Raw genomic sequence first — 20,579 nt, forward strand, 5'->3', positions numbered from 1 at the left:
GGTGCTTCCTACGGAAACTACTGCTGCGCACCTGGTGCCACAACGTTGGATGAATGCACAAAATGCCCATAACGAGCATTTATAAAGAATGAAATAAAAGTGTCCTCATTTAACAAGGCGCCTTGCGTCTTTATAAAATTGCACGTGGCACATATTCGATGAGGGCTTCTCAAGATCCTTCGCAATCAATTTTACTTCACAATAAAACGATTTTGCACGAAAACCAGCCACTGTTTACCTGTAGAAGCAAAATAAACAAAACCAACGGAGCCAGGGCGACAAGTACCGGCTAGTGTTCAAAACGCGCATGCACAAAACCGAACCCGAAGTGTGGTTCAGGTATTGACGCTCACGGCTTCGTGCGCTACAGTCAATTGGGCCGTTGGGCTCTATGGGAGTGTCCACTCTTGTTGTATTCGTTTCTCTATGGTAACACTGCTACCGTCAATCATGAGGTTGCGTCTTAAATTTATAGCATGCCGTTTGCATGTCGGTATTGGGCAATGTAAATAAAAACAGAGTTGTGATTACTACATTTCGCTAGCAGTCAACCAAGGCGACATTATTTCACTGAAGAGCAGAAGCGAATACTTTTCCAGCTGTTCGTACGTTTGTTTACAGCCATTATTTTTGACAATGCATACCTAAGGAAAACGAACTAGATGGAACTTGAATATATGTGCTGAGAATATATATATCGTTAGCGATGTTTTTCATGCGAAAACGTTCACCTTTGCTATTCGCCCACTAAGCAATATGGATAACGGGAAGTTGAAGTTGAGCATTCGTCAGGATTCATGAATATATATTCAGCAAATTTGTGCAAGTCTTTTCAACTATTTTTCTGCGCTCATCCTTACCATTAGTGAAAACAGCTCAACGCTGTGGAGGTTGAGCTAAATCACTTCAGATGAATGTTTACGGTTTTACGGTAAAAACTGTCACTGAACTGTCCTGAGCCCGTGCGAGCTTTAGGATACAGCAATCAAGTTTTACTTGCACTCTTGACTGAATCTCTTGAATCCATTTGCGTTGTGTTGGTGTTTCATGGTATGGGTTTTGTGGGATTGGCCTCGCTGTCTCCTCCCTGGTAATCGGGTGATTCGTCAGTGACGACGGACTGACCCTGGATGTCGGCGAGAAGCAATTAGGAGATGGTTCAGGAGGACTACAAGGTACTGCCTTTCCACTGGTGATAATATTGCGCTGACGTCAAGAACAGGCAGCGATCCCGAATTGTCTTGCTCTCTCTGGTGTAATGAAAAGCATTCGCGGAAATCCAGAGTCTTGTCGAGGTAAGCAACTGCTGCGCCTGTTACAATGATACCCGTCTTAGCTGAAGTCTGTGACCAGCAGTTCTGTTTGCCCCTCCATTACTTTGACGAGAATTCTTGGTATGGCACACCATGGGAAAGCAATAATGCTCGAGAAGGCCTTCTTCGTTGCACCGGGTGTCGCGTCTGACGGCAACAAGACGAGAAGATAACGGTTGTAACCTCACGTCTATGATTCGCAAGGACTTTAGTTTAAGCCCTGAACTTTGGCATACAGAAACCTTTAATATACCTTCTGATATGCTGATGACGGTGCCATTTTTGTGTAAGAAATTCACGCCATACCTAAGAAGATATCTTTGCATCAGTCAATATGAATAAGCAAATTTGCGACAAATGACGAATCTCCAATGTTTATCCTCGCAGTAGACTTTCCAGCCGGAGTCAGTATCTGGCTTCTGGCGCCTCTAATGTGCGGCCCTGTCCACTCCATTTTCACTTTTCGAAGTCTGTCCGCCAGTTTCTTCCTTTTAGAAAAATTCGCGACAGTGTCTACCAGCACTGCCACGCCGTGGTCATTAACCATTTCGTCCGTCGTCAACTCATCCTTCTGTATCTGTTGCTCGGTCGAGGCTAATGGGGAATTTTCTGATATTTGTGCGTGGCAACCTCCCCTCCCCCCACCTGACACCGCGGCCTTCAGTCTCACAGGCGTGGGCTGGGAGCACTCCCATGGGCCACAACAGTGGAACCGCGTTATGTAGTAGGACAAGATAACCGGGAGAATCAGCTCGCCCGCTTATATATTTCACATCGATGTCGCTTGGCCGCCAACGAAAACACGATGAGAAGCAGTGAATGAAAAAACACCCGAATTGAGATACTTAGTACCCTTCGAAGCGATAAGCGCAACGACGGCGGATGTGGCGCGCTTCTCCAGAGTGGAAGCACAAGGACCTATAGACGGCTGAGCTCCAGATATCGGTCCTGCGAATGGGTAGTCGCGTCAGTTGTTCTGCACGGTACCATGGCGATGGTGGTTCTGACTGCTGGGGATACTGAGGCCTCTGCATTGCAGGTGGCGATCGGAAGGCATCATTTGAGTAATTAGGCTGCCAGTTCGTGGGACTTGGCTCAGGAGACGAAAACGCCTGCTTTGATTTCTGCCAGACAACTTCAGCCACTGACGCAGCTGTGCATTCGCTTGGCGTACCAATGAGCTCATTAATATATTCTTGTAGAATTGCGCGTATTAGCCGGCATAAGAAACCCCCGTCTGTTACCGTCACTGCTGCGGCGCTTGTCGGCCTACCGGTGGTTAGACTATCCTAATGGCGGCAACGTAAAGGTAACGCGCTTTAAGGCTACCGATTCCTTAATAAGTTGATCGACACTATTCGGCGGGTTCCGTACAAGGCAATACCAGTAACAACTGCTTCATTACGTTGCGCATGAAGCGGCTGAGTTTATTGCCCCGGTAATATAGGGGTCTCCACGACGAAAAAGATGAGCCATGTGATCGGCAATCATGACGACAGTTTCGTTCGGCCTTCGAATCCGTTATTAGGGAGGAACTGTGCTCGCACACGCCTTTCTGTACTCCCAAATGTATCGAGTAACTGGCGAAGGAACATATCGTAGCTGGTAAAGTTTGCCTCCCGATTTACAAACTACGTGCTGGCTCTGTCTTGAAAACAGAAATGCGTGTGGGATAGATTTTTTTCAGCGCCCCACAGATTATATATGGCTACGCCCTCGTATTCCTCGAGCTAGGGCGCTATAACGTAAAACTTTTCCAAACTTTTCTACTCCAATTCTGCTATCAGCCCTCCGCGATTGGTCAAAAACTTTTATCGACCACCCCCCACTTCACCTGCCTGTCACGCGACGTCACAAAACCGCGCGAACTCACCGCGTCAAAGTGACGTGCACGCGATAGAGAAGCATTAATATGCCGAACAAAACTGAATTTTTTTCGGAATAGCCGCAGGCTGCCCCATTTCGAACGGAATAAAAGATGGCTGCCGCCGATCGCTGAGACGCTGGCTACTCGCACCTGCCGGAGACGATGGGTGTATTTGCGCATAATAAAACTTCTTGCGTGACCGTGTAATGTTTTCAAGCACTTTCGACACGTTTCCTACCTCATTCTGCCAACTCTTCTTTGCGGAGGGTCAATTTTAGCGTCAATGTTAAGCTTCCGTTGCATGCCGCCGCGATTTTCGACCAGCCACCACAAGCTAAGTAAGGGAAAGCCGACCAATCGCAGACGCCGGCACCACCCTCTTCATCCGGTTATCAGTTTTCAGTGCACTGGCTCTGCCCTAATGAATCCCTCTCCACTTGAGCGTTCTCCTCGCCTCTTGTCAGCCAATTAGATACAACAATCTGCTCAGTGTAGGCAGTTTTATTCGTTTTTCCAGCAAACAAAAGGGACCTGCTGTGAACGAGGAGAGCGTTTGATTGGTCTGTTCAGGCAACCCTATGGGTGACCGCCCGGTGCTTGCGTCGGTGGTTACACAAATTTGACGTCAGGAAATTGGAATAGAAACATATTGGAATAGTTTTACGTTATAGGGCCCCTAGTATTGAGTATCCTTATAAGCGTTGCCGTGAAAGCTCACAGGAGATGGAGGATTCAAAGAATCAGCTGTACAAGGCGTGAGTTTGCAGCGTCTTCGACACTTGTGGTAAAAGGCAGATTTTCTGGTAGCCAATGACCGCGTGCTGGTGGGCGAGTTGCCCAGTTGAAAAAGACAACAGGAATTCCTGTCGCAACTACAGAAATTTCTGTTGTACAACAGGATTTTTCTGTAGTAACTACAGATTCCTGATGGAGCGACAGACTTTTCTGATGTACAACAGACATTTGTTGTTGCTACTACAGAAGTACAGTCTGTCGTATGTCTGTTGTTACAACAGAAAGCTGAAGCTCTACAACAGATTTTTGTAGTACTACAGAAAAATTTGTCATCACTACAGGCACCCTGTTGTCCCAACAGAAATACTCCTGAAGTAACCCGAAAAACTTCTGTAGTGCTACAGAGAGCTGTTGAAATACTACAGAAACCTATTGTGGCAACAGGCCCCCAATTGTCACAACAGAAGTGTTCCTGATGTAATGCGACCAACTTCTGTTGTACTAGAGAAAAATGTTGTTGTACGACAGAAACCTATCATTGCAACAGGCCCCCAGTTGTCATAACAGAAGTGTTCCTGAAGTAATGGACAAACTTCTGTTGTACTACAGAGAACTGTTCCACAACGGAAACCTATCGCCGCAACATATACCCAATGATGACAACAGAAGTGCACTGAAATTGTGTGATGCGACAAGCTTCTGTAGTGCCCGGTTGAAAAAGACAAAAGGAATTCCTGTCGCAACTACAGAAATTCTGTTGTACGACAGAAGTTGTTGACATTTCTTAATTGGGAGACATTTCTGACGTTACGACAGAAATTCTGATTTCGCAACAGAAGCATTCTGTCGCGACAACAAGAGTTATGAAGTCGGAACAACAGCTTTAGATCCTGACAGCGACTCCGACGTTATGACACCAATTCTGACGTCGCAGCAGAAACATTCGGTCGCGACGGCCAAGAGTTCCGTAGTCACAACAGAAGCGCTTCCCGTCGCGGTCCTTTAAAATTGTATGTTTTTGCATCGGTTGTGTACACTGTACCTTTCTCCTGCGCGGTATTCAATCGCGCTTCTCTGAAGCCGGCAATGCTGACACCGATGGCACCGACACCGGTATTAAAGTCGACGTGGCGAATAGTTATAATTGTGCCGTGACGACGCGGCACCAGCAACGCCCTACCGGCCTTCTCAAAATCGGCCGCTGATCAAAATCATACCATCTGCGGGAATGGCTGCGTATCCGTTTTTTTTTTGGTAAGATGTGGCACACAGGCCTGTGGACTTACATGTGCTGTTACAGTGACACATTAGTTAATTTCCCAGGAATATTTCACAAGCTTATGCGAAGCGGAAAAGAAGATTTCGGTTGTTCCACAAAGTTGCGTGAAAAGCTGTCTCGCTCGGGTCTCATTAATCTGATACAGTGCTGCCGTGAGAAGCCAGTATGCTGTCAGAAAGAACTCTCATCCACGAATGTTTATGTAGCTATTTTGCATTGAACACACGAATTATATGCGCGCTCAAAAGTGTAAAGAACGAGAGACAACTGTCGAAACTAGCAGTAATAACCCTAAAAGTCAACGTTGTCTATTTCCGAATTTCTTATTTAATATGGATATCGTACATCAAAATCGATGTTCTAGCACTGCACGATGTACTTGTCGATGGTACGAACACTCTTGCTCTTCTAGAGATGCGGCACTTGATGCGGTGGAGTGATAGCGGATCTTGGCTCTCAAAATGCAAATGTAAACATCAGCGCACCAGCACGTCGTACTATTCAAATGGCCAAAACGTACACTCGAAGAGCATGTCAGGGGTGGCGCAGTGTTTCAACTGTGTCCTCAGTGCGCGGGATAAAACAAGCATTCGTGGGTTTAGAGACAAAAGCACAGAAGTGTTGTCGCGAATCATAGAGAACTGGGACCTTGAGGATGTGGCAGAGTGCCTCGAAGGAGCGCGTGCTGTGAAGTACACGCGGTTTGAGGGCTCTAGTCACGCACGGCTCGACCGCATTTATGCGTCTGTTGACATCCTTCCGGAATGTAACAGTTACCAAGTAGTTCCAGTGTCGTTTTCTGACCATTGTTTAGTTCAGTGCTGCATAGGAATTCCAACGCGAGGTAACGCTTTCTCATGGGAAACGTGGAAATTAAATAATAAGCTTCTTCAAGATGAACCGTTTAACCGAGCAGTAAGGGAAGAAATAAGGAAAATAGACCCCAGTAAAAACCTTCACGTATGGCAACAGTGGGAGCTGAGTAAGGAAACCCTAAAAATAAAGGCAATAGAGAGGGCTACCTGTATTCGTTACGCGGAGAAACAAAAAGAGATTGAGTTAAAGGCACTTCTTCATAAACTGCTGAGGCAGGAATCTCAGGCACCGGGCAAGTGGATAGAAGACATCAGAGGAGTGAAACAACAGCTAGAGCAACTTGAAGAGCAACGCTATCGGGGAGCACTGGTGAGGGCAAGGGCTGAAGACACAGCTGCTGGCGAAGCGCCGTCGAAACGAGCGCTAGGCTTAGAAAAAGCACGCGCTGAAAGGAATCACATCTACGGAATAGAATGGGGCGGGACTTTATCAACAGACCTAGACGACATCAAAGCTGCTTTTCATGAGCATTACCAGGCGCTATTCTCGTACCACAATGTAGACGCTACCACATTTGGGAATGAGTTTTTGCGTGCTATACCCAGACTGGACGACGAAAGAAAACAGAGATTGGAACTAGCGATAACAGAAAGCGAAGTTGAACAGGCCATAGACAACTTAAACCTGGGAAAATCGCCTGGACCAGAAGGCTTCAGCGCTGGGTTTTATAAAGAATTCAAGCACGAAATTAGCCCTGTCTTGAATGTAATCTTTAATGAGGCTTACAAATTGAAAACATTGCCTCCGTCCTATGGGTCGTCCCACACCGTACTCATTCCTAAAACTGATGATGCAGCGAAATTAAGATCAGTTACGTCGTACCGTCCCATAGCACTCACCAATATCGAGTATAAAATCTTTATGAAGATATTGGCTCGTAGATTGCAGTCAGTGATACAGGACATTGTCGGGCCTCACCAGACATGTGGGATTAAAGGTCGGACTATTGTTACCAATATTCACAAAGCTCGCAGTGTCCTTGAGTGCTGTGATGATAGTAATGGTCGGACTGCCATTTTACAGATTGACCTCGAGAAGGCCTTTGATTGCGTGGCTCATGAAATCTTGTTTGCCGTCTTAGACCATGCCAATCTCGGAACTGTAATCTGCGAGGGGGTCGCCCTGGCGTACCGTAACTGCACGACCAGATTGATCGTGAATAAGAGTTTGGGGGCTCCCATCAACCTGCGACGTTCTGTGCGTCAGGGCTGCCCCCTCAGCCCTCTGTTGTTTTGTATCTATATTGAAACCCTGTGCATGAGATTGATTGAAAACAATAGAATTACAGGATTTAGGCTCCAAGCAGTTGAAGTGAAGCTGTTGGCTTATGCAGATGATGTCGCTGTTTTTGCGGAGGATCAGCGGAGCATAATTGAGGCTGTCAAATGTGTCCGTAAATTTAGCTACGTCACTGGTAGTGGAGTTAACTGGTCGAAGTGCCTCGGGCTCTGGCATGGATCGTGGCCAACGAAGCCAGATCATTTTGCCAACGTGCATTGGGTGACGACCCCAGGCAAGTACTTGGGCGTCCCGCTAGATGCCTATCGCGATAGTGAGCAGTACTGGAAAGGGCAGGTCAAAGACACACGGGAGAGAGCTGAGAAATGGAAAGGCACTAACCTCTCTATTTTTGCCAGAGCCACTGTTTGTAACCTTTTCTTTATCAGCAAGCTTTGGTACGTAATGCAAGTATTGCACTGTTCACGGTCAAATGTTCAGAAGCTACACAGGATTTTCGCAGTCTTTGTCTGGGCGTCGGAATGGGAGCGCTGCAGCCGGACCAACTTGTTCCGCCGGGTAAAAGACGGGGGGCTGGGATTGGGCCATCTCTTTCTACGGCAGTTGGTAAACCGGTTTTTGTTCTTTAGGGACGCAACCGACCCTTTCTTGCGCACGGTATGTCAAATGAGGCTGAGTAGACGGCTGCCAGAGTATGTGGTTTCAACCGAAGAGTTTTCGGGTGGGATTAGAGGGTTCTACAAAGAAGTTGTATCGAGTGTCCGATTTCTTTCAGTGCGCTTCTCGAATGATTACCTGTCCGGTGTGAACAAAAAGAAACTGTATTGTGCTTTGTGCGACGTTCTTTTCCCGGTACCATTGTACAGGTCCTTGTACGGTGGAGGCCCAAGCAGCGATGTTTTAAAGCGAGTAAAGAAAATGCAGGTCCCGCCTGGAACCAAAACCTTCTTTTTCAAATTACACACGGGAACGTTACCAGTTAAGAAGTTTTTGGAGAGAAAAGGGGTATATTTACCGTGGGGAACGCACTGTTTAATCTGCAAGCAGCCAGAGACAATAGATCATGTTTTCTTAAACTGTTGGGAAGGCGTGTTCTTCTGGGATGTTTTGCAGAGGACACTAAAGAAAGAATTTCCATTGGACCCGTATGGCATCCGCTACTTAAGCATAGACAATGAGAATGGGGTGCCTTTTGATTTAATTATGCTCTTGGGCCTCCATTGTATTTGGCGCGCGAGAATGGCAGGATACCATGTCGATAAAGATGCGCAGCCTGCACGTATGTATTTCAGAGAAAACATGCACTGGTTTGTCGCCATCCATAAAGCGGCAGGGGAACCACCGGAGTGGCTCCCAAGAGTAGAGCCGTTGGTTAATTTGCGTGAATTTTGATTATACTCAGCCAGTACGATACTGGTTGGATATGTGCACAACACCAGATGTATGTTGTACTTTTTTTTTGTTACGGTGATTGTTTTTTCCTCTTGTAAATAGTTATGTACCGAAAATCAGGCAATAAAGAAAAAAAAAATCAGGGGTGGCGCAGTGATTAGATGCCGGGCTAGGAATCGAGAGGTCGCATGTTCGAATCCTAGGCAAGGACGTTTTTTTTTAAATTTTTTTTTACTTTTATGTTTTTTTTTGCTAACAAATTTACATAATCTTACGGACGTCTCTGTCAATTTTTAATTAAATATTCATCAAGAACTACAGAACTTTCTACTACAGGACGTCACACTACAGACAACAGAACTACAGGCAACAGAACTACAGGCAACAGAACTACAGGCAACAGAACTACAGGCAACAGAACTACAGACAACAGAACTACAGAAACAACGTCCCAAAATACAACAGACTGGTAAAATTTCCTGTTGTGTTTTTCAACTGGGTGGTTATTCATGATTACAACGGAGGCACAAAATAAAACAACGCACGAAGGAAAGCGACACGGGACCGCCACGTAGGTTGCGTAGACGTAGACAGCTGGTAGACAGTTGAATTCTGGGTTCAGCATTACTAGGCGGTTGGTGGCTCGGTGAACGGGTATTTTGACGCATGGACATCGTCCTAGGCTGGATGTTCGGCGTGTTAACCGGTGTCCCAAAGAATTACCCAGGACCTAATTCAGCGTATAGATGCAGAAAGGGTGGGACCTGGAAAAACAGGGCAGGGCATTTTTTAGGCAACTTGAAAATCCATTAAACATGGCCATCTTCTATTCTGCAGTATGGGAGAGCTTCGTCTTTCTCTACGCGTGCTCATACCGCATGTGGCAGTACGTGCTCATTTAATGGATTGAAAGCTTTAGAGAAAATTCTCTTTCAAGAACAAGTGGCCTAACAGAATTGAACATTCAAGCATCTCACCCACTTCAGTACCCGCAAAGCAGGCTCCACTCCTCCAGGTTTGTTTCCGTAAATACAAGATGCAAATAGAATAATGCAACATGCGATCAACTGGTCAATGATATCATTTAAGAAACTCTGACTCATCAAACAACAATACTGTAGTAAGCCTGCAGGAATCCCTCGCATTAAGGTCAAAATATAGTGACAAACAGTGTATGCTGTGTAACTGAGTAATAGATTGTTAGCGATTGCGTTTTAAGTAATGAAAGCTCAACTGAATAGAACTCTGGGGTCTTACGTGCTGGAACCACGATTTCACTAGGAGGCAAGCGCCACGGGATTTTTAATGGGCCCTCAATGCACGGCAGATGGGCATTTTTGCTTTTCGCTTCCGTGGAAATGTGGCCGCCGCAGCCGTGATTTGATCTCGCGATCTCGTGCTTTGCGGCGTGTGCCACGAAAACTAATTTATGCATACTTCCTTGTGGTGGTTTGTGTGAATAGCATTGACTGATTAGAATCCTAGGTGTAAGATTGCGATGCAGAATATTTAATATAATAATTAGCATAAAAAGAGCAGGCACATGCCTATATACCCTGTTCTTTCCGAGGGTGATTTAAATCATCATCGAATGTAGTAGTTTTAACGCACGTAGGAACCACAAATACCGCAATGAACTTTTTTTCAAAATTAGCAATAAAAGCAGCATTCATACTCCTGCAATCATACTTATCACAAAGGAGGTAATGTAAATGTAGCTTTTAAGAATATTAGCACTCTTTATGAAGTGCTACTCTCTATCACGGTAGTTCACAGGCCAACTAACAATATATATTCGGGGGTTCACAATGAAACTCACAATGTCATTTTGAATCTCGATTTCGACCACCTGGTTTTCCTTAAGAGGAAGCTTTAGCTCGGGCCCAATTCCGACGCGGACTATTCGAATACATATAAAACGCGAAAACGTTTTTTCTAAGATGACCCCCGGACCGATATTAATGAAATTTGCTTTATTTGAGAGAATGTCACATTCTAGTGATGGTTGAAGGCGGCATTCCGATTTAGAGCTCGAATTTTCTTTAAAAAGATTTTCAAATATTCCACCTTTTGAAAAAAATTAGAAGCACGAAGTTTACAATTTCATAGCTCTGCATCAAGAACAGATATCGCGGTTCTGTCAACAGCATCCATTACACTATTCAAGGCGGACAAATTATATATGTCATCTTGCATCTTACGTGAACTTGTTACTTTGGTTACAAGGGTTGAGCAAAAAACTGTATTTCCATATTACTAAATGTTTTTATATTGATGTGTGACAAATCAATTGTGTCCGCTTTATGTGTACTATTAGATGCAATTCATATAATTGTATTATGATTTTGGTTACTTAGGTACAGAGCTGTAAACTTGAGAGTTTCGTTTTAGAAAAATTTTCAATTTTTGCCATTTTTAATAAAACATTGAGGATTTACATCAAGAAGCGAAACCAACAGTCACTAGATTTTATGTTTCTCCTTTAAATGCAACAAACCTCGTCAAATTTGCTGCTGTAGTTGCCGAGAAAGACAAATTCTCCATTTACGTGTGTATAAATAGGAGCACCGGAGCTAAAGCTTCCTTTTAACTTGCACAGTACGCAGAGTACTTCGGCGATTTCGTATTCGGCCCCAAACGAACTACTGCTGGCGCGGCCAAGATTTGCTCCCGCGGCCCTGTGCTGCGCCAAATCCACTAATCAACCCGCGGATTGATCAGGGGTTAACGAAACAAAGCGAGCAATATGTATCGAATTTGCGTATGAAATTGTCTAAAACACATTCGGGTTTTCACGCGGAGCAGTTGCAAGGGTGCGGTCGTCCCGTCAGTTCTTCTTTTCTTTTGCGTCTTTAAAAATTATTTTTCGCCCTTTAGTACAACCTAGCTAACTATAATTACATAAAATAATTTATTTTTCCTATGAAACGTGAGTGCGCAGCTTCTAGATAATAATAATAATAATAATAATAATAATTTATTGATTACTTGATAATCATACAGTGGAAGAATTGGGCCTGCCAAAGCCGCACTGGGCTTGAACGTCAGTGCCCGGCAGACAGCGACAGAGCCATCAGTAACACGTTATTACACAACAGTGAGAAACCCCCCCCCCCCGCACACTTGATAGGCTTCCCATCACGCATTAATCTGTCTAAGAGCCTTTCAAAGACCATACTTCTTTTTCACATCTTGTATGCTTTGAGGAAGTAAATTAAACATTGCTGGGACCTAATAGTTACGGAGTCTTCGACCATATCTCGTCTTACAGCGGTATGTAACGTAAGGATTCTTTGGTCTCAGGAAACGAACAGGTACATAAGGAATTTAATACTTGCTTATCTAAAAATGCTTTAGGATAACAGTTTCTATCAGCGAAGAATTGATATCAGGTAAAGACAAAGTTTTTAACACATAAGATTTGGGGGAGACATCATAAGCAACATGCTTCAGAATGCCACGAAGGATGGAGTTGACCCGGTTTACCAAATGTTGAGCGCCATGACCATATGTAGATATCCCATACCGGATTACAATGTAGCATAAGGCATGTACTACAAGCTTTCGGACAGACAATGGCATGTAAAATTTTATATTATACAAAACACTAGAAACTGCGCCAAGTTTCTGACAAATATATGCGAAAGGACACTTCCAGGATAAATCACTGTCAAAAAAGCCACCAAAGTATTTAATTGAACAAGCGTATTGCACAGGGGCACACGAACAGGGAGTGCAATGTGATGTGTGCAAATATAATGGGGACAATAGGGTGACTTGCGTGACAGGGTTGTGGAAACAGATTAGTTGAGTCTTGGACGCATTGATATGGACTAGATTATTCTGAAACCAGTCCAACCAGCCATGCATACATTTGGTAACTCGAAACCAATAATCTAAGTACGATGTGATATGTGGCAGTTGGGCTAATTGTATATTTTCAGCGTCTCTCCCTCACTCCTGGACCCTTCTTTGAGGTACTTACTGTTTTTTTTGTTTTATGCTTCCTTACACACGTTACAAGATCAAGCTTCAAAATTAATAGATTACTTCTGTACTTATGTACATCGGTTACTTACGTGCTTGCTCTGTGGCACATCGCAGTGCCACAGTGCACTACAGTGTGCTCTGTGGAAGTTAAGCGAAGTGTATATTTTCAACAGGTTTATCTCCATTACCCTGTTTTGTGGTGTTTATTGTTTATTTCATAATTATTCACAAACCTTACAAAGTTGCGACGTACATAAGTACGTAGGCTACACAGCAAAGGATTTTATTCTGACAAGTGAATATGCCTAATATCATTCTGTTTATTTCTAATAATTACACGTTAATTGGACGCTAAATTTTATCTAATATTTTACATCTTTTTGTACTCTTTCAGGAATCTGGCAAGTAGACCTAACTGATGCCGTCGCAGGAGTAAACGGATACTGCTCAAATATTATTCAGGCTTGTTTCCTTCAGGTTCTTATTTATAAAGCCCCGTCACCCACTCCACCATCCGAAGTACTTGTTTACCTCAATGAGTGATAATGGTATGCAGCATGATTGTGAAAAGCGCGAGGACGAATCCTAAATCATTTGAAAACTCCATCTGATGATTCATTGCATCCAACCACAAATCCAATAAGAGTCAAATAAAGTGAGCATTTTTTTTTCTTCCAACTTACTTTCCTTGTGAAAAAATATTGTCACGTGGTAGTGATTGTGTCGAACACAGCAACCAAACTGTAAGTGGCCATACCAATTTTTTATTGGGTGAACTTTTGCCCTCAAGAAAAAAGCCTACACTCGAAGAATGGTGATGGCGGCGAACCCAAGTGGCGATCGTCGAAAATTCGATCTGCTAGTCAAGCGCGTCGGTTTTATACACGACTCATCGAAGGTTCCCGAGTAATCGCTGGTGTCCGCGTGGCTTCCCGAAAGCGCTACACAATTCGCATCGTACATGCAATAAGCATACACAAACTTCGGGGACAACAGAACTAACAATAACTGTCAATAAGCTTCCGATACATGCGGGCATGTCCCGCGCTGAGTGATAACATGCCTTAGACGATGAAAAGCGCAGAGCCGCAAAAGGTAAGCACGTCTACGTGTAAATATAAAAAGGAAAGGACAATTCCTATTTGCCGATAAATATTTGCAAATTCCGTGAGAGCAGCATTATTCTTTCTTCAGAACTAGCCTATAAATATTGATCCTAGTGCTTCGGTTCCCTGAATATTCGGAATCGCAGGCAGAATACTTTTACTGCCTTAGCTATTCAGCTGAAGATTGTCCCGGAATGGATTGTACATATTATTGGTTTCATTCAGTAAATAGATGTATCTACTTGATTAACCTGCCTTGAAATGTAAGAAAATCTGGCACAAAATGGTTTCTCATAATGTAAACCCATCATATCTGCCAAAATCGCTTGGATAAAGCAATCAAGCAGAAGATGTAGAGAGTGCAAGAGGTGTTTCATATTCGCTAAGCAAGCGTTAAAATGACACCTAATTGATGATTGACCTGAACAAGTATAAAAACTACCAAACTCTGCACACACGTTTTTCTTATGCGCTTTAACTGCAGCAATATTTTCTCGCTGTAAGTAATTTGCAGTGCCAACGTAGACGCCGTTCTCGAAGGAATAATTGCTCCTAGAGTAACTGAAATGCGGGTTCTGGAGCTGTACCTGTATATTTTCTCCATGTATACATGAAAACTTTTATTCACATGAATAGCCTTCGCAGCAAAGCTAATAGGAGATTTTACAATAACCGAACATTTCGATCTAATAAAGCTCAAGTGTTGACGTTATGCCAACAGAACGTAGAAGATGCCATCTTACAAAATTTTTTGGACGCTTCCTAGTAGTCAACATATGAAATAAACGTACAACATTACACAAAATAAGCGGGAAAAAACACATTGCATCATTACCAAGGTAAATATGAAGGGTCACGCACCGTTTTTGAGGCTTCTACCATGTTTCTGTAATTTGGAAGTACAGGTGACTGGGAACGTGTACTAGAAGTTATCCCTAAGGGAAGAGAAGGCATGGAAACTTTGGTGAAAAGTACTTCAACTTCTCATTGAAAGAACGCACACTTTTTGAATTGAGCTCATGCTTCCCCATCGTCATACAATTCGGAGTGCACAGAAGAGAAATCCATTTAAAACTTATTTCTGAAATATTTTTGGGCAGCATAGAAGAGTGCGTTTGGTGAACCAATGCACCAGGGGCCTTTCGACGAAAAAATAATCTTTATCGAACCTCTCTTATCATACAGCTGCAATTGTTTACGCGTGGGCTGCACTGTTAGGTGCCATCAGAAGCACGAAAGGTTTCATAAATAATTCCCTAATTACTAAATATACAAATCGTGTTTTAATTACAATCCCTAGGGGGTATATTTTATTTGTAAGAGTACATGCAATATCTATGCACAGCCCAAATTGTAAAACCAGTTTCTAAGTCTGTCCAAAAAATAAATTTAAAAAAAGATGTTTCGCCCTTCTAGTTTTATGATCGTCTGGAACTGTTAGAGGTACGCTTTTGGAAACCTAATAACTCTATCATCTGGATGATTGGAAAGCTATGTTTTGGTCACATATTATGAAAGCTTTCCTAATTGTTAGATTTCTGCTCAGGAGACATGACCTTACTCCTCGCCTTAAGTTTTGCAATAAAGGTTTCTGAAATGTTAGTATGATAATTATTTATTCTATTCTGTTTATTTATCAAAATGAGTGTATAAAATTTTCTTTCTTTTAGTGTCCGCCTACCATGGTAGCCTGTCATAATAATTGGCCTCGACATGACATTATCTTCCTAATATATTCTCTACAGTATAAAATAAAGCACACAGTGTTTCTACTAATTTTAAACATGCTCAAAGAATGAAAGTGAATTCAAGAAAATGTTAAGCACAATACAGTTTGACAGCTGTCACATGACTCGGCCTTTTGTTTCCGAAGGTAGTGCGGTGACTATTGAACACCGAGCAAGGAAGGACGTCTGACGACAAAGAATAGAGTTCAAACGAATTATCATTATGTGGACAGCAGCGCTGCTGGGTGTTCAGGAACGCACTGGCAGCAGGTAACTGAATCTGAAAAAACAAAAACCCTAAAATACTTGTGTGGTTACTCGTTAATGCAGTTCTTGCTTCATACGCTCTGAGGAAAGCCAAATCTTTTTCAACCGATTGCTGATTTTGAAGCCTCCCAAAGACCATGCGTAAAAAGAACGAATAATAAATAATGACTCAAATAAGAATGAATTCGTAATTCATTAGCATCGTTTAATTAGGACCATTCTGAGTATTATTTTATAGCTGTCAATGCTGTTTTGTTTTAGTTTTTCTTTTTGTTGTTGTTGTTGTTGCTGAGTACCTTGACTCCGCGGTTTATTCAATATACGTGGTGCGCTTGTGAAATACTGAAGCTGCACCACGAGGCACTTGATAGACAAAATCCTTTACCTAAGTCGTACGATAAGTCAGGCTGAAGCACAGCTATCGCGCACAAAATGTGTGTATTCGTGCTAAAGTATGTCTTCGAGGTTTCGCTCATGTCCACCTGATCACGATGAGGCGGGGTACTCTGTAATTGGCCAACCTGTAGACAATCTATTTTGGCTGTCGTTGAAGTGCTCATTGTCTGGGCTGGCGTACATACGACGTCAAAGTGGCAAATTTTCGACAATACATATTCGCTTTAAAATATATACGCAAACCGTAACGTCTAAGCCAAGTGATTTTAGGATTGAATAGTGTGCCTATAGCAACACCTTAACGACTGCATGCTAGAACAGCAAATGGTGATGCTGATATCTTAAAAAAAATATATGGGCACTTTGCTGAGCTAAACTGCGATTGGCGAAAATTATCTATGACTGCCTATGTTGCTGTTGTCTGAACTGTTCTGCGAACGGAATCCGCCGTGGCCGCGAGTATGGGATGCAGGGCACGCGCTCTTCGGAGACATCCAACTGACTCGGCTATATTTTTCTGTTTTATTTATTATTTTTATTTATTTTATACCTTCTACTTCAGCTTTTTTTTTTCATGCATGGTCGGTGGGATGCGAACCCTTTGCGCTCTTCGGAGAGAGTCAACTCACTCGGTTATTTTTCATATTTCTTGGTTTTCCTTTTATCCGCTATACAACTACTGCCTCGCTCACGAATTTTGAATCTAGAGCCACCTGTAAACTTTCGTAGATCACCCATTGTTCACTGAGAACCCCCTGTCAACTTTGAAGGATCACCCATTGTTCACCTGAGGCCACCTGCCAACTTTGATTAATTACCCATTGCTCACCTAGGGTCATCCATCAAGTGCTGTGACAGCTGCCACCAGCTGTGATTGATCACGGCTTTATTGTGTCCAACGCGGACAGTGCTAAGCCACTCTTAAGGCACTAAAGGCTTACGCCTTAAAAAAGGAAACAAGTCAATCTACAAAGAATGGGCAACTATGGCTAAGCAAATTCAAGATATTTGAATGTTTACAGTTGTAGACAGAACGCGAAATTAGTGTGGATAAATTATTTCATGAAGAACCCACCTCATGACCAATGTTGACTATAACACGTTTAGCATTGAAACAGGGGAGTAACACTGGAATTGCTGCTGACTTGTTATGCATGAGGCCTGTACGCAGCACGGTTACCTCTCTAGCACTTCCCTCCGAGCATGGTGCGCCATCTAACACCGTCATCGTGAAGTGCGCGCGAAACACGTTTGCGATTATGTATTCCGGGAAGACAGCGCTATTTCACTCTTGCTGCGCATGTTGCCACAATGTTATGAAATATTGGGTCAGTCAACTGTATGAAAATTTATTCTCCAGACAACACACTTTCAACATCAGTAAATATTACCCAACAATACCTCATGTCAATTGTCGTATCTGAGCTTCATTTGGACGCGTATTGTTTTGGTTTAGCTAAACAAAGATCGGTTTCTATACCGACAAAGCGCGTACAACGCAGTTCCCCATTGTTTACATCAGCCGCGACATGGGGGCAATTTTTAGGTGTCGGTTAAGTATTAATTTTCATCTTGCGTAGCTGGCATTGTGAATTACTTGAGAACTAATGGAAATATTAACGCAACTACAGATATTGAGCATTTTTTTCCAGGACCGAATCGAATGGAGCAATGCTCAGTTTAGTATTCGACAGTTTTGCACATTCTAACACACCTACAACTAATAAAAATCGAGCCAGCAGCGGAATACCCTCTTGTAGGAAGTATCGTGCTTTCAGGATAGTATCTAGCGAAACATAAGTGAAATACGACAATTGTGAAAACAGTGAAACTGGGCACTAGCCAGGGCGCACCTCTTGGTAAGCTTTTCCTAATTCTGGATATATGTTGTGTATCACTGCATGAGGTATACGTTCCAACGCCGACGTCGATGGGACAGCGTTCAATTATCAGTCCTAAGCAAGCCAGTAGACGGCTACGCGTGTTTCACTGCTAAATATGGCATATTGTCCACATTGCTCAGTCAACATATTGTTTCGCAGACGGCACGACAGCGGACAGGAGTCCACAGCACATCATGGTTAGCATAATGTATTGCAGAACGCTCTTCCGTGACGGATGTTGTAACTTGGTGCATCTACGAGCTACTACTGACCAATATGTCCCCACACAATCTGGCGATTTTCCTTTGCGCAGGCAGCAAATAATTAGGTTTCGATCCCGAATATGCCGGCGACTTGACACGGTAGCTTAGCATCCAACAATGTTTGATCTTTGCGGCCGCAGTGGGGAATAAATGGTGCGAAACATCCTGCTTCCTGTAGGTACACGACAATGTCAGGTAAATGAAGATGTCTTTCCGTGTTTTTGGTGCAAAATGTCAGTGTTGTGCTAAATAATTCGGTTTTGATGCCAAATTTGCCAGCGACTTTACACGGTAGCTTAGCATCCAACAATGTTTCATCTTTGTGGCCGCAGTGGGGAATAAATGGTGCGGAACACCCTGCTTCCTGTAGGTACACGCGAAGGTCACGTAAGTGAAGATTTGATTCCGTGTTTTGTGGTAAATGTCAATATAGATGAACATTAGGTCTGTGGTCGGTGGCGGTCTTTTGAATTCCTTCTGTAAGTTCGCTTATCTTTAGACAGTAGGCAGTAGTATTTGAATACGTAATGTTGCTCAATTGAAATATTTCTTCCTTGAACTGTGCAGTGAACGCCGCGAATTGCGTATTGTAGCGCTACCAGTAAATTAGGCAAGAAGTTATTTGGGATAATAAAACATGCAGAAAATAACAGCGAAGAATATTTCAGGACAAAATAACAGTTCTCGCATACGAATACAGGTTTTTAATTTACGGATATATATGATGTGTACTGATTTTGTCAAATTGCCCTTGTAGTCAGCAAGCTAACATTACTTTGGTGTGTGAAGAGGATTTGCCACCGAATGCCATTGGTCTTATATCGTACATAGCACACTTCTTTATTAGCAGATTCGCTTACGTAAACGGGGGTGCTGCTTACGATACCTGAACAAACGCACAACAGATGATAGTACGCAGAGATTGGGTCCCTCTGAAAGTACCGTACTATTACAGCTGGCGACAAGTTCGTCCCCTGGGCTTAATCCACTATATTCGGGGGAGTAAGCAGCTTCCAGGAGATCTAATGGTCCATGCTCTGGGACAATCTTGCTGGCTTCGCCTGCAGATGGCTTACTTAAAGGCGCTGAACAAAAATGTTGGATCACACTCGCTGCGGGGATTAGGTAGAGGAACCTTTCATTTGTGTTTCTTAAGCTAGGTGTTCCTGATTAGCAACAATTTTCCCATAGGAGCCACACGACGAAGAAATGACGACAATGGAGTGACCATGACGGCTGTGTGGTCACCTTATAATGACGTACATCGTGGTGATAGAATGATGACGACGGCGCCATTACGACAGAGACATGACGAGAAATGCTTGACGACGCTCGGATAAAGGAGGCTCGAAAACCTACGATGGTATGTAGGTGCTGTAATGCAAGAATGCAAAGACAAAAATCGCATTTCGATGGTTGCATGCCGACCATGCAATTGCGTCGAAGGAGGGGAGATGATTGTACCACTACGATGGTAGGAAGAGGTGATGCCGTTTCTGGCGTTTCGGGATGGTACGGTTAGGGCGCATGATGAGCATGATGTGGCGTGGGCAATAACGGCTATCACATATCGTCAATGGCATGCAGATGCTCAAATTATCACAGTGGTTTGAGAACGAGTACGTGACGGCCGCATAAGGGCATCACGAAGTTTGCAAGATGGCGACTCTATGACCACGGTGGCACAAAGAAGAGAGCACGAAGAAAATTTCACAACGAATACTGAATGGCAAAGACGGTGCCTCGATAAAGACATGATGGCAATAGGACGATGACAGTGGAGTCACTAGGACTATATGACATCTATCGAATGACACAGACATTATGACCGTAACTCGGCATCGACGATGCAACGCCGACAAAGGCAAAACAATGATAGATCATGGACGGTATGACAATGCAGGTGCGAAGATGGCGGCATGCTAACGACCACAGAAGAACCCAGTCACAGCGAATCAGTGATGACGATTATCTGAGAACGAAAGAATAATTGAAATAACATGAAGGAAACTAATTTACATTGATGGCGTCACAACAATTCGTGTTCGTAATGCAGCGCCGTCTGTACTTACATGCATCACCTGCCGCCGTGTACCGGCTCGATTTCCATTTAGTCCAGTGTGTTCCATACTGTGCCCGATATTGACCAATCGTGTGAGACTGTAGTCAGCGCCGAGAAGAGATGACAATTGTGCCGTGGTGACGGTACACCGACAACTCCTACAGCCGACCACAGGACGTCAAAC

The 20,579-nt window shown here is 43.5% G+C and overlaps 1 protein-coding gene and 1 long non-coding RNA gene across 3 annotated transcripts in view; one reads left to right on the forward strand and one right to left on the reverse strand.

Moving 5' to 3' along the window:
* Positions 1–13,373, forward strand: part of LOC135916089 (uncharacterized) — an 81,519-nt gene extending 68,146 nt beyond the window's left edge. For both annotated transcript variants that reach the window (XM_065449320.1, XM_065449321.1), the window contains one exon: positions 13,086–13,373. In XM_065449320.1, coding sequence (XP_065305392.1) covers positions 13,086–13,100 — 15 coding nt within the window. In that variant the 3' untranslated portion in view covers positions 13,101–13,373. The remainder of the gene's footprint in view (positions 1–13,085) is intronic.
* LOC135916090 (uncharacterized) lies at positions 8,886–16,896 on the reverse strand. Its single transcript, XR_010568847.2, has 3 exons — positions 16,817–16,896; positions 14,659–14,732; positions 8,886–9,465 (listed from the first exon to the last, which is right to left on the reverse strand). It is a non-coding gene; the product is annotated as an uncharacterized lncRNA (long non-coding RNA).
* Between the last annotated feature and the right edge of the window lie 3,683 nt (positions 16,897–20,579).

Source organism: Dermacentor albipictus, chromosome 7 (assembly GCF_038994185.2).
Source record: "Dermacentor albipictus isolate Rhodes 1998 colony chromosome 7, USDA_Dalb.pri_finalv2, whole genome shotgun sequence".
NCBI classification, from domain to species: domain Eukaryota; kingdom Metazoa; phylum Arthropoda; class Arachnida; order Ixodida; family Ixodidae; genus Dermacentor; species Dermacentor albipictus.